Source organism: Parus major, chromosome 10 (assembly GCF_001522545.3).
Source record: "Parus major isolate Abel chromosome 10, Parus_major1.1, whole genome shotgun sequence".
NCBI classification, from domain to species: domain Eukaryota; kingdom Metazoa; phylum Chordata; class Aves; order Passeriformes; family Paridae; genus Parus; species Parus major.
Window position 1 is genome coordinate 2052441 of NC_031779.1, and position 14744 is coordinate 2067184.

Consider the following 14744-nt stretch of genomic DNA (forward strand, 5'->3'; position numbering starts at 1 on the left):
AGGAGAAGGAGGAGAAGGAGGAGAAGGAGGAGAAGGAGGAGAAGGAGGAGAAGGAGGAGAAGGAGGAGAAGGAGGAGGGGTGCCCAAGGAGCATCACTGATCATTGGTGAAGCTCCAACCCTCAAGAGACCCAGCAGGTTCTTGGGGTGAAGCAGGGAGCTCCACAACCAAAGGCATAAGGGCAGTGGTGATGGAGACGGCAGAAATGCCACATGGGAGAGGGAGCAAGGGATGGGAAAAATGGCTTGGAGGCTGGGGGACACTTATGGAAAGGAGAGTGGGAGCAAAAGGAGGACTTTACAGGCAACAATCTCCCATTCAGACACAGCACCCCCAGCACAGCCCCATCAACTGGCAGTGGCCTCCTGGGGCTGCAGCTCCACCACAGAGCAGAGAACTTGACTGTGGGAACACAGGTAATGAACATGGAGAACTTCAACCTGCTACAGGACATGGACCAGCTCGCCCAGTAACACCAGTTTCACACACACAGAACACCAGGAGGGTCCCAGGATTTGCCTTCTGCTGCAGATCCCCTGTCCCACATGGGAGCCCAAAGGGAGACAGGGCAGGCCAGTCTTCCACCACATCCTGCTCAAAGGATGCAGGCAGGATGGAGGGAGACACCAAAATGCCTTGCTCTCACCCAGGCATACACCAAAATGAAACAGCTTCCGTGCTCCTTCGAGCAGAGGGTGGCAATGCTGCCCAAGGAGGTGGAGGAGGGACAGGGAGTGCTGAAGGCTGGCTCCAGGAGCAGGGAGCACAGGCAGGCAGCGGTGTAGGATGTCAGGCAGCAGCACGAAGTTACTGGGAACTATTCAGAGTTATTGGGAGCTATTGAGCCAGAAAAGCTTGTCGGTGTTAATGACTTCCGACAGGAGGAAGCGAAGGTTTATTGGCAGCGCGAGGCTCGGCAGGGACAGCGAGCCCCTCTCACGGGATGAGCCAAAGGAGCCCAGCTCATCCCAGGGGTCTGTCTCCCAGCACACTGCAACCAGGAACTCCCTAACTTGGGCCCAGAGTCACACCAAGCAACCAGGCAAGCACCACAGGAAAATAAATGGGGCAATACAAGAACCACCTTCAACCTTAACACAGCACACATCCACACGTATAGGAATATATCCTATCCGTAAATATATCCTATCCAATATATCCTGGGCACACCTCCACTGCGCCCAGCTGCCCAAAATCCAGGGCTGCAGACACAAATCCAAAATAATAGTGAAGATGATCCTACTCCAGCACATTGAGGACGGTCAAGATACGGGAGTGAGCGCCAGGCACAACTCCCACTTCCCTCGGACAAAGAGCAGAGCTGACACCACAGCCTGAGATGGCAATGATTCCCAAAGATGATGGCAAGGGTGTGCCCAGATGATGGGAAGAGGGGCCCAAAGGGCATGATGGTGATGAGGAGAGAGGATGCAACCCGTAGTTCAGGTGTGCTTCCTCAACATCTAACCCATCACACTTCACATTTCCAGCAGCCATCACAAGGGATGACGGGATTTTTGCAAGGAGAATATGCACCAGAACAAGCACTGGTTTTGCAGGGCAGTCCAGCCATGAATTCCAGCTTTCCCTGGGAACAAAACCAAATTCCAGACTTACCAGTACTGCCATTCAACAGCAGGGAGCCAGGCGTTACGGAGCTGAGCATCAATGCCAGCCACAGCTCTGCCCCCTTCGTGCACTCCACTGGGTCTCATCATCATTCCTAGCCCCAATCCCAAATGGATTCATACACAAGTCAATCCCAAAGGAGCAGGGATTGCTCCCTGTGCCAAAAACAAAGCCTATGACCCAGAGCTGCATCAAGAAGTCCTGTTTTGGCAGCACTGGGAGTGAAATTGTCCGTGGCCGGGTGTTTGGAACAATGCTGGTCTTTGGAGTGCTGGCGTCATCCACGTTCCCGCTCCGCTGGGGCAGGGTGGTGACAAAGCCACTGCCGCTGGAATCCAGGGGTTCTTCCAGCCCTCCTTCCCCAGGCAGCAAACATACCCTTCCTCTTCAGAGTGAGGAAGTGGGGAATAAATCTGTGAAAATTGCAGCTAGGCTGAAAACGTTCAAGGAAAATTGGTTTGGCTCTTTGGGGATAGGCTAGAGAAGGAACTGCAGAGGCCAGCAGAAGAGATGTCCCAAGGCTGGACTAAGAGGAGAAGGGAGAATTTCCCCCTGGCTTGCTGTTGGTAACAGGAAATCTTGATGGTCCTGAGAAGGATGAAGGGATGGCAGGAAGGGCATGTTCCAGCCCAAACCACCACTTACCCATTAAAAGAAGGAAAATCCCATAATTTTGGCATCCAAGCAACCAAGGGCAGTGTGAAAGGCAGCCTTCCCCACACCAAGCTGATGACCCAGACCTGGAGCCATTATTGCAAACATCTCCACCTTCTCCATCAGTATTCCCAAACAAACCAATCATCTCACATCCCTTTCCTAGGACGCTGCTCCTGCTGCAAACCAGCCTTCCCTGTCACTGCAGGATCTCCAAAAACCCTACTTCTGGAAGTTTTGCCTCCTCCATGACACGGGAGAAATGCAACCCGTGTGGACAGAGGGCAAGGACACTCCCCATTCCTTGGGATTTTATCACTCTGGAGAGAGCAGTGCTGCTCCCAGGAGGAAAAAGCCTGGTAGTTCTGCATTTGCTGAGCAGCAGCACAGGCTGCAGGAGGGGCTCTTCCACGGAGGTTTTGAGAACTCGGCATCTCCATTCCCGACTCTCCTAAACCTGCCTGTAGAAACGAAGGATTTTTAAAGGCGAAAACCGACCATTTTGGAAGGAAAACGGGACCTTTTTGCTTTCGCTCTGCGGTCCCCAGCGCCACCAACGTGGCCAATGTGACAGCCCGAGGGGGCAGAGCTCACCCAGTCCCGCTCCCAGCTTCCACATCCCCATCCAGAGGGAAGCCCAGCGGCCGCGGGTGGGCAAGCCTGGGGAAAAGGACAAAGGAGGGGACACAGGCAGGGATTGCTCCGGCCAGCCGAGGCGCCCCGGCCGGCTCCAGGGCCCCGTTCCCCGAGCCCGGCAACATCCTCCCGCGGTGACGCAAGGCCGGCGGAGGAAGCCGGGACGTCACGGGAGGCCTGGGGCGTGGGAAGCGCGTGCACACGCATCCATCCCCACGCATCCATCCCCACGCATCCATCCCCGCGCCACTGCCCACGGCAGGGAGGCCTGCCAGCTGCTCCGGGGACGTGGGACCCACGCCCCAGCACCCACGGCACGGGCCTTGCGAGGGCTCCTGGGGAACGGGAAGGATGGGGGGGGTTGCGTGGATGGGGGTTGTAGGGTGGGTGCTACGTGGGTTTGGCCGCTGCAAGGATGGGGGGCTGCGTGGGGGTGGGCGGGCTTCCCATCGGGAGAATCGTCTCGCTGGGAAAAAAAGCAGCCTTGCAAGCCGGGCTAGCCAAGTAACGATGGGAAAGGAGCGGTGGGTGGGGGAAGGAACCCCCGGCGTCCTGCCCAGCCCGACCCGGGGAAGAGGAGCCCGGCGGGACCTACCTGCTCCTCCTCGGCGCTGAGCTCCGCGGCCATGCTGCGCGCCGGGCCGGGCCGAGCCGGACCGAGCCGAGCGGAGCCGGGCTGCTCTAGGCGGAGGGCGCCCCGGCGGAGCCCATCCCCGGCGCTGCGGGCACCGGCCCCTCCCGGCGGCGAGGGCGGCTCCGCCCCGGGGGCCCCGCCGAAAGTGCCGAGAAAATTAAAATAAAATGGAAAAAAAAAATTTAAATCTCTCTATATATATGTGTGTGCGTGTATGTGTGAGCCCCCCCCGGGAAGTTTGGCTCGGCCCGGGAGCGCCGCTCCGCTGGGCCGGGCCGAGCCGAGCTCCCGCCCCGCTCCGCTCTGCCCCGGCGGGGGCGGCGGCAGGAAGCGCCCGCAGCCCCCGGTCCCTCCTCCCCGTCCCCTCCCCGCGCTCTGCCGACCCCGCAGGGCGGGCGGGGGACAGGAAGCCCTCCCCGGCGGGGGGGGTGAGCGGGGAGCAGCAGCCGGGATGGGGCCGGAGGGGCCCGGTCCTCCCCCCGCTCCGCGCCGGTTCCCCCAGCCCCGGTTCCGGCTGCGGCAGGCGGGAGCACCGCCGCTAAAATGGTGGCAGCATCCTCCTCCCTTCGCTGGTGCTGGATAAGATTCCCGGCAGCTGCATCCTCCCTTGCAGTTACTGGGTAAAATTCCCGGCACAGCATTCTCTCTTGCCGGGATTCCAGCCTCGCAGCCTTCCCCCCACGAGCCGGAGTCCGGGGTTTCCAGGCGTCTCTTTCCACTCCCTCCTCTACGATCCCTAAATTGCATTTCCCAGCTGAGCGCAGGTGTCAGCGCCTGGATGGAGAGTCCCGAAGCTCCTCCGGGAAGGAGCGGGGATCCCGGGAAGCACAGCAGCGGTCGCTCCATAAAGCCAGGCCCTGGGACAAGGGGACATTTTGTTCAGCCGAGGAGCACTGTGCTGGCAGCGTGCCTGCAGCCGGAGCCTGTGCACCTAACCGGGAGAAAATGGAAGTAGGACACAGGGAAGGGACTGAGCCCCGGCTGGATAAGGGCTCCCGGCTGGCTCCGGCCCCCAGCGCCCCAGGCCACGTCTCCAGGTCGAGCTGCCTGCTCAGCTCTCCTGCCCCGGGCCAAATTTCAGTCCCCGCTGGGGTGACCCCTCCAGTGGAGCTGCTGTTCCAGCTGGGAATGGGATCACACCCAGCAAACAGAACAGTCACGGCACCGAACTGCTTTGGCCCCTGCCACTTCCGTTTGACACCCTCCCTCCAAAAACAGCCTTTCGTTCCCAACAGGAATTGTAACGCAAATATTTATTTCTCCAGCTCAGCTCATGCTTTTAAAAGGGAAACTATGAGGCATCATCTGGAGCCGGCGGGAAGCTGCAGCCGCTTCCCTGTTGCTCTCCTCCATCAGCGCACACAGCCCCTCTCCGGCTGCACTACCTCTCCTTCCCTCGCTGGAGGACCTCGGAAGACTGCTGGAGGGCAGTAACCTGAGCTGCAGCTTTCTCTGCCCTAAGGGATGCACAAATCTTCCATCCAGATGCCCACCTCCGTGTTTAATTGCCCGACGGAAGGAAAGGCGTGCTGACAGGAGGCTGAATGCGGTCTCCCGCTCAGTGCTCTCCCGGCAGATATCTGCCAGCCAGGGAGCCTGAAGGTGGGAACCTTTGAGGGATGGGGAGGTTAAGGCAGCCCAGGTGCTCATCCTCTTTCCCTGGGCCAGCTGCTTCACATGCTAAAAAAATAACACTGAAAACAATAAATTTATTGAAAGAGACAGCTCTGAACACTGTGGGGCCAGGGTTCCCCTTTCCCTGCTGGGGAAGGGGAGCAGAGGGCAGCCCCCTCCCACAGCCAGAACAGTTCCTGCTGCCCACGGGTATCATCAAGAGCGGCTGCACAGTCAGATGGTCACACACAGTCTGCACAGAAACCCGGCTTTTCTGGGAAAAACACAGGGTGCAAGGGCAGGATACAAGTGCACCCCACCCCTATCTGCAGGTGGCCATCCCCACTCTCAGTATCTCCTTTGGGGCATTTCCATAGAGAGCTGGGAGAAGGGTCCCAAACACTGCCTTGAGCTTGATGTTTCATCTCTCTCCTTTTCATCCCCCTCCGGAAACCAACCTGGGGACAGTGAGAATGATCATTTCATCCCCCTAAAACCAGGCAGGGGGAGCAGCCAGTGCTTAAAAAGTGGGATTGGGCTGGGATGAGAAAGACAGGACAAAAAAACTGAAGTACCTCGATGTGCAGAGAATTAAACCCACACAAGAGTTTCCTCTGCTCCAGTCAGCACTGGAACCAATTTTTCAATCCCTATTTGGGAGGCACAGCACGCATCCACCCCTAGGTAGCAGGAAGACGCTCAAGAATTTGTCTTTCTGAGAAACCTTTTATTTGGCACGATCAATGGTAGCGTTTTTCAGAGCGAACCCATTCCTTCCTCCCCCCAGTGAGAAAAGCCTCGAGGAGAAAGAGGCTTCTGCTGTGTGTGCACCGCACAAAGCCCTGTTCCGAGACAGGTCCTGCTGCAACGCAAGGAAATTTAGATTTTCCCAAGAAGGTGTGGCTGTGGAAAGTCCAGCCTTTGGATTTACAGCAGCTCACTGCAAACTTGTTGTTAGTAACTTCCATTGAAAAGGCCTCAGAAGACAGCTGGATCAAAGGCTGACAAGCCCCAATTTCCAGGGCTGGGAAGGTGGGGCTGCTGCAAGGGTCACAAGCAGCAGCTGCACCTCAGAGGTCCAAGCACTGTTCCTATGCTGGAGTTTTGCCAAGATTCTAACAGAAGCAGGGTCAGGAGCTGAACTGTATCCCTGTGCTATGGGGACAGATCATTTCCCAACTGCTTTAGCGAAGAACCAGACAATCCTGTTAAGGCCTCACAGAAGTCCTGGCAAAAAGTACGTAATAACAACAAATAAAAAGAATCCAGCAACACCTGAGGCAAGATATTCCACTGTCATCCCCTTTAACAAAGCCATCCTATCATCATTACTCTGCCCCCTCTCAGTAACACGAGGCACAGTGAGAAGCAGGGAGCCTTTTCCCTGCTCCCTGTCCCAGCAGTTTAACTCTCCATCTGGCTCACTGCTCCATCCCGGCCCTCTGCACACGTTTCTGGCTGAGGGGTGGACAAGTGTTCCAGCTCGTAGTGTCCGTTCCTCGCAGCTGCCTCGCAAGGGTGGCCCTTTTCCTCCGCCAGCTTTTTACTCCTCTTGCTCTCGATGATCTGCTGGAGCTGCCGCCCGGCGTAGTCCGGCTTGGCCGTGAGCACGGTGGCGGGCACGGTGAGCCCCAGGATCTCAGGGACCATGTAGGGCCGGAGCCAGCCCACCAGCGGGGTGCTGCCAGGGGTGTAGTGGGTTTGTTTGTGGTAGAAAAGCAGCCCGTCGACCTGTGGGCAGGACAGAGAATGAATGAAAGGGCAGAGCTGAGGCTCCTGCAGGTGAATGACCAGGCACCAGACAATGGCTCTGCTCTCTGTTTGCTGGCCAAAACCACCAGCTGGATCATTTTTCCTCAAGCAGTGCAATAAATAGCGGAAGGGAAAGAAGAAACCTGCAGAGCTCCTGCCCTGAAAGATCAGCGGCTCCCAGATGGCTTTAAATTGTCAAAGGCAAATGAGTCCAGTGTGGTGTCAGCACAGAGCAATGTCCTCTGGATGCTTTCATCCCATTCTGCAGAAAAGCCAGAGAGTTTCTGAATAAGGCAGCCCACTTTACTGGATTAGGGTTATTTTAAATAATACATTTGGAAGGTAATTAGCCCGAGTGTGTGACGCCAAGGAGCCCCGATTCCTAACAGCTCTTTCAACTGGCTTATGCCAAAAAATTTCTTAATGTTTCCCAGGAGAGAGCTTCTCTTAGCAATCAGTGACAGTTAAGGGTACTCAGGACTTTAAAGGTTTAGGCCCTAACTCTTGTGCTACTATTTCCACACTCTGCAGTGCTGCAGCTGGCTGACGTTTTCCCCACTTCCCCACCGTGCTCAGGGATTCTCATCCCCCCTCTTCCCACACTTCCCAGGGGTGTGCTCTGTGAGGCTGGATCCTGCTGTCAGGCTGACTAATGCTGGAGGTGGTGCTCCTCTTAGCTCAGCTTCACAAGCTCTTAAAAGGCCATTTGGCTACGAGGAAAAGTGGCTGAGTGGGCAGAAGAGGGGAGAACAAGAGCCCACTTCAGGAGGAACTGCTCTCAGGCCCCTCCCTGATCCTACAGCCCCCAGAAGAGAAACACTGGCTGAGCACCAGGCAGCATATATCCACTTCTACTACACAGATGCTAACCTCTGGCAGAGAGGGTAAAACTTCTGGCAATATTCTGCCCAAAATTTTCAGTCACTGTTAACATCTTGCAAAATAATCACAGAAAAAAGGGGATTTCTGTGCTAGGAAAATATAAAACCAGAGCAGTAAACATCATGATGAGCTTGTGCAACCCCTCTGGATATACAAAGTGAAAAGCTTTTCCCCACCCTGCCTCCCAGGAAGAATCAGATTGTGCAGCACTCCAGCATATCCAGCCCATTCCTGCGGGTGCATGGCACTTGGTGAGGAATGTTTTGGTAAAGATCAGAGCCTGGAAAGGCCTTTCAGATCACTCCAAATAGCTTCCCCAAGCTAGAGAATTCAAAGGAGTTCAGCCTGGTGGAGTTAGGTCATGTTCTCCATTGCCTGATTTAAGTGACTCCTATATTCCTTCTCGTTTATTTAATTTGTTGGCTGGGTCCCTACCCTGAGTCACCACAGTGACAGTGGCCACATCAGAACAAGGACTGACGCTGTCCCTAAATGACCGAACCTGAGGAGAGACTGGCCTGGCAGGAGTTAACATTCCACAGCCATGTTTTCCAGATTTTAGGTGCTTAACAGTCCTCCCATTCCTAAACATCAGGGTTTCTCAGAGGCTTTGGCTCCCCTGCCTCTGTGGAAAGCATGGTTTTACTCAGATCTGTGAGAAAGACAGTAGCTCTTAAGATCCACTCCAAAAACCACTTGAGATTCAGAGCCAGTCAACTGATCCAAAATCTCTTGAATTCTGGGGAATAAGAGTCCACTGGATAGAGTGGATCAGGCATCAGCTCCGAGGTTACAGATTAACCCTGAACTGAAGACCTGGATCTAAGCACTGACCTCCTCTGTGGCCACCACACACACATAGGATCCCTGTCAGGCTCAACAGATGCTGGGTCCAGACCTAAGACCACCTCTGTTACCCTTCATCCATAGTCAGGATGTATTTTGCCTCCTGTAAAGTTTATTCTGCTCTATGCCCATGGTAAAGGTGTTTTTAGGGATTTTTGGGCTCCCTCTTGTGGCACACCGCAGAGACCCACAGCTCCCTTCTTCCTGGAAAAAGCACCAAGGTTCCTGTGCTGTTGGGGCTGCTTTGGGCCAACCTACACCACACTTTGCTTCTTGGGGTCACACCCTGATATAGCAGAGGGCCTGGAGGGGGCAAATCACCGCTGGATTACACAGCTGGAGTCTGTTCAGCTCCATCTCCTGCTCCACAGTTTCACAACAGCCTCTTCTGTAGCATACAGGTTTGCTGCTCTGACTGCAGCGGGCAAATGCTCCTCAGCTTTACCTCATGGGAGCAGATGCCTCAGGAAGGAATGCAGACTTTAAGTGGGAAAACCAGGAATGACTGTTTTTACAGAGGCACTCAGAGCATTTATTATTGAGCAAGCCAGCTGTAAGAAAGCTGGGAAGCCCCTTCAATCCATGTTCAGAGCAGGGTCTGGCAAAACCAGCGAGGGGTTGGGACTTTCCAACTTGTTCTGATGACTGTCCTGGCTTTCACAAGCAGAAAGCAAAGCCAGCCCTCACAGCCAAGTTAGTGGTCTTAACTTAAACCTACACTATTTTAATGGCTAACTCAGGACTGGAGAGCATGAGAGACACTGTCACATCAATGTGGCTTTTGGCTTCTTGTGGGACAAGAAATCTCTGTGGAAGTTGTTCCTGACATAGGGCTGAGACTGGGCATTCCCAGAAACAGCCTGCAGCCACTGGAGGAGCTTCTGGCTCACAGATGTTGTCACTGTCACTGGGTTGGAATGCCACTGCCTCCTCCATCCCCTTCCCTTGCAGTGACAAGTCAGCCAGGGCAGGCCAAAGCAGCCAGAGCTGATTCCACAAGGGTCTGCAACTCATTGCTCACAACCACGTGGAACAGAGCTGGGTGGCACATGGATTTTCCTGTTCTGCCCTTCCCCAAAGGGCAGAACAGCACAGCAGCTGTGTCAGGGGAAGTTTAGAGTGGATATCAGGAAAAGGTTCTTCCCCCAGAGGGTGGTCAGGCACTGGAATAGGTTCCCCAAAGCAGTCATCAGCCCCAAGGCTGCCAGAGCTCAGGCAGCCTTTGGACAACACTCTCAGGCCAATCTCAGCAATCTCAGGTGGGATTCTTGATGCAGGGCCAGAGCTGGACTTTGATGCTATTAACAGGTCCCTTTCCACTTAATCTTGTATGATTCTACTTTTAAAGCTGATGAAGCAAACACTGGTGTCCTGCTCAGTCATTTCTGTCACAGCCAACTGCCCCCAGCTCCAGTACACCTCAGGCACCCATCATGAACCCCCCAGAAACCATCGGGAACTTACCACCACCCTTCTTCTTCCTCCCCAAAAAACAGCCAGGTGCCTTGTTGAGAGAACCAATGCCATGCAGGGCAGTGGTCAGTACCAGTTTTGGCCCTAAAAAGGTCAGCTGTCCATCACACTGCTATGTGAACCTGAGTTGTGCTGCTTCTGGAAGCAGCCTGAGTGTCCTCTCATCCCAAAAGGCTCTTTCAGGCACAGCCAACTGCAGCAAGGGCAGCGCAAACTCAGGGAGTGCCATGGTTTAATTCTTGCCCATTTGTGTGGTTGAATGAGGTTGGTGACAAGGCAACAGATCAAACATAGGCATAAAGGCATCCATCCCACATACGGGAAACAGCAACTTGGCAAACTTTCTGCAGCCTCAGGAGAGCAAATTCCCAAAGAGAGGAGACACACCTCTCTCCCAGTACTGGCAGAGCTGTTGCTAAGGCTGGGGTCCAGGCTCCCACCTGTGTGTTCTCACCTCAAAGGGAAAGTCTGTAGCCAGCAGCTCACACAGGCTGTCCGAGGAGCAGGGGAAGTTCTGCAGGCCCACAAATTTGTACTGAAAGAGTAAGAGAGGGTTAGAAGAGGCAACTTTCTGGTCTACAGGAGAACAAGCTGCTGAATCCAGCGCTGGTGTGCAAGCAGCTAAGAAGGAAGGATTCCTCTGGTGCAGGATCTGGCATAAGAGGGAAAGGGTGAGGAACAGCTCCCACGTACTCCTGATACCTATTTTCCCAAGCACCTAAGACTACAGGAAGGACTTTTCAGGATACCTGACCCAGAATTGCTCTTCTAACCAAAATAGAAAATGATGACCTCCGGGCAGGATGCAAAGCAGACAGATGTCTGCTCCAGGCTGCTGGCTCAGCCAAGCAAATCTTTCCACCCAGGAATTGAAAGCTGAAACGAACCCCCCCTTCATTAGGTAGTTATCTTCTGGATATTCCTGTTGGGAGTCAGGACAGGATGTTCTCTGAACACAGACACCCTCACTGCAGTCAGCTCAATTTATCACTGAGATGCTCAGCTCACAGGAGCTGCTCTGCTTGGCCGTGTCTGAGCACACAAATCTCTCGTGTCTGTGCCCAAAAATCACGTTCCCTGCTGCAGTGGGCTCTAGGTCTGACCCCCATCTGTAAGTCTTCAAAGACAACTTTTTATTCTGGCTCAGCAAGGACTCTGGGTGGCAAGCCAGCATTCATCCTGACAACTTCAATGATCAGTTTAAACAGAGGGGAAGGCTTAAAGCTTTACAAACCCACAAGACTGCAAGAATAAACCCCATTGTAGTCAGGCTGCCAACCAATGCTGCTCCTGAAGAAACCACACTGTTTTCCATTCCATTACAAGGGGAAGCTAAAAACAGCATGGAAGTTAGCTGATACCCTGCAGGGTGATCTCCCTCAGCACTTTGGATGGGGGGATAAAACCCCACTGAACTCATTTACAATATGCAGTGGTTCTATTTACATCCTGACCATGGTATCCCATTTCATAAGAGCTACACTTTGAAGCCTGATCTGTGAGGGGAAAGGAAGAAAAGGAAAAAAAGCTTCCACTTGTGAAAGAAACTGCTGAAGCCTGCTGAACAGGAGAGCTTCCCCCCCCAGTCTTCTCCTGAGAACAAAAGGACTTACTGGATTAATCCTGCTTTTCTCTCCCAGCCCTTCTTCCTCTTGGATTTTTGAGGAGAGCCAGAAGAATCTGAAGTCAGTCTGTGAAAGGAGCCAGAGTTAGTGACCATTCACCACTCATCACCTGACAGCATCTGCAGAGTGTCTCTGTTCTTCTGCACTCATCTGGGAGATTTACAAACTCAACTTCATTTGCAGAGACCCCAAACCCTGCTGCTCCCCCCAGAACATGTACACAGTTATCCAGCAGCCCTAAAGCTGTAAAGATGCTGGTGCTTAGGAGAAATATCACCTTTTGCAGAGTGAGCTACATGCAGTGCCGGAGCAAAGCAGCTCAGGAAACACCAGGGAGGGCAGGGACTCAGTACCTGGCAGTCATAAACAGGGTGTCCTCTCCAGCACATCACATCCAGGATATAGTAGGTCTGCTTGGCCTCGTTGTAGATGCAGTCCAGGATGCTGTACACTGCACACACAAACACAGGGAGGTCCAGACCTGCTTCAAACACTGTCCAACCCAGCTGGCAAATACCAGGTCCCAGCTCTCCAACATTAATCCCGCCCTGATGCGAGACTGCAGCGTGCAGAGGGATCCCCTTCTGCTAACAGAAACCGCAACCACAGAAGGCCTTGAGCTTGAGGAGTCCCACAAGGCTGCAAAGGGTTCAGCCAGAGGCACAACAAGTAAGGGCATGTTTCAGAAAATGGCATTTTCCGGACAATAAGCCTCTCTTTATGGGGCAAAAAAAATGAGTTCCAAGAGGTAATACACCAAGATGACACCATACAAAGGTCTCTGTTAGAGGACAGAGAGGTTGTCGGGGTTTAAGAGTGTCAGTCAAACAGGAAGCTTATTAAAAGATGTGGCAGGACATGGGACAATGGTTTTATCTGGAAAAGGGCAATTTTAGATCAGATGTTAGGAAGAAATTCTTTCCTGTGAAGGTGCTGAGTCCCTGGTGCAAGTTGCCCCGAGCAGCTGTGGCTGCCCCATCCCTGGAAGTGTCCAAAGCTTGGAGCAACCTGGTTTAGAGGGAGGTTCCCTGTCCTTGGCAGAACAGTGGAACAAGATGAGCTTTAAGGTCTCTTCCAACCCAAACCATTGGGGGATTCTATGTGATTATCTAGCATAAAGGCATTTGATATTGTTCCCATCTAGTTATCTCCAGAGACACAGAAACAGGCCTGAAGCTGACCACCCCCAGCACAAAAAAGGGGCACAGCTGTGGGACTTGGGAGAGCTGCAGGAACAACATTGGGCCTGTCAGCATACACAGACTCCCAGGCACTTCCCCTCTCTCTATCCCAAATGCCTCCTCACACCTGTACCTTTGTCACTGGTTGAGTTGTGCCGGTTTCCCCCTGGCAGCAGGGATGGGAACCTGTTGACACAGAAGCCACTCTTGGTGTAAGCTGCTGTCGTGCCCTGTGAGGAAAAAAAGAGGAAAAAACCCAGTCAAGCCAGTTTTATGTTGGCTGTGAATGGGTACAGGTCCTTTAGCAGCTGGTGGAAGCCCACTTACCCTGGAGGCCACAACAAGAGCCCTTTTCCCGACGGGACACACCACCACAACCCACTCCTGCTCCAGATCTGAGGGGACATCTACCAGCCACTCTGACAGCATCAGCTACGGAGAGTCCAGGGAGAAGAACCAGTCAGCAACAAATCTCTTGAAGTTATGGACAACAAACAGCTCAAGGGTAAAGCAAGGAGGTTTTGACTTTGCTTTGACAGCTACACTGGGTATTTTAGAGGCAGTTGGCACTGCTTGTCACCCACCAGAGGGCTTCTTCCTCCCCTCTAATTAAGTCCAACCTGCCTAACACATTCTTCCCCAAGTCCTTCTCTTGCTTCCCAGCTGCTGACTGAGCTTCAGACTACAGCACAGGGCTCACAGCCCTTGTTTGGGCAGCCCACACCTTAGTCCCCACTCCAACACTTTATTTTTAAAAACATAGCAGGGATTAGAGATTTCAAAATGTTAGGAGTAAAGAGCCTGGACAAGCTGACCTCTTCAGAGGTTGCCTAAGTGGCTGTGTGTTATCTAGGACCAATACAGCACCCAGGCTGATGAAACCCAGCTGAGTTTGCCCTTCTTTCCTTTCCAAACACAGGGAAAACCAGAAATCTTTAGCTGAATACTGCCTAACGGGTTACTCATGCTTCTGGCTGAGCTGAAATCTCCTAAAGCGGAGAACACGGTGATGCAGAGGCTGGAATCAGTGACCTTCGAGGTCTTTTCCAACCTAAGTGATTCTAAAGCATATCCCATCTCCACGTGTACTCCATTTGAACTTAGAGTGTTCTGGAGGTGAACTAGGCACAGTTTCTCTGCGAGCACCAAGCCAGGCTGGACACATTCCTCTCAGCCCCCAAATGGCGACCACCGGAGCTTCAAACCACAGCACACCCCTGCCCCATGAGGATGGCTCCTCACCTGATTGGCGTAGCGCTTGGGCAGCTTTCTGCCAGCATCCACGTCCATCGCCTCTTCCTCCGCATCTTCCCCTTCTCTGTCCTCATCCTCGCTCTCCACCCCTGCCCAGTCGTCCTCCGCCAGCCTTCTGGCATGGTTCACGTAGTCCAGCCGCCTCCTGGGGTCGAGGAAACCACCCGGCGGGCAGGCAGGTCACCCACGGCGCGCACAGCCCGGCCCGCACAGCCCGGCCCGCTCCCCACAGGCAGCCCCGGCCCGCTCCCCACAGGCAGCCCCGGCCCGCTCCCCACAGGCAGGGCCCCCCGGCCCGCTGCCCACAGGCAGCCCCGGCCCGCTCCCCACAGGCAGATCACCCCGGGCCGCTCCCCACAGGCAGGTCACCCCGGCCCGCTCCCCACAGGCAGGTCACCCCGGCCCGCTCCCCACAGGCAGGTCACCCCGGGCCGCTCCCCACAGGCAGGGCCCCCCGGGCCGCTCCCCACAGGCAGGGCCCCCCGGGCCGCTCCCCACAGGCAGGTCACCCCGGCCCGCTCCCCACAGGCAGGTCACCCCGGGCCGCTCCCCACAGGCAGGGCC

The 14744-nt window shown here is 54.5% G+C and overlaps 2 protein-coding genes across 4 annotated transcripts in view; both read right to left on the reverse strand.

The window, feature by feature from the left end:
- PTPN9 (protein tyrosine phosphatase non-receptor type 9) overlaps positions 1-3836 on the reverse strand; it is a 10676-nt gene extending 6840 nt beyond the window's left edge. Inside the window, exon 1 of one of the 3 annotated variants that reach the window (XM_015638442.3) lies at positions 3515-3836. In XM_015638442.3, the coding sequence (XP_015493928.1) occupies positions 3515-3547 (33 nt within the window). In that variant the 5' untranslated portion in view covers positions 3548-3836. The other 2 variants (XM_015638443.3, XM_033516967.1) reach the window with 2 other exon arrangements.
- A 2037-nt stretch (positions 3837-5873) lies between these two features.
- On the reverse strand, positions 5874-14354 carry SNUPN (snurportin 1; the record flags this gene model as incomplete). Its single annotated transcript, XM_015639489.1, has 7 exons — positions 5874-6898; positions 10575-10655; positions 11734-11811; positions 12099-12196; positions 13060-13156; positions 13254-13358; positions 14169-14354. Coding segments are annotated over 7 exons (972 nt in total), but the record flags the coding sequence as incomplete, so codon positions are not given.
- Positions 14355-14744: the final 390 nt, after the last annotated feature.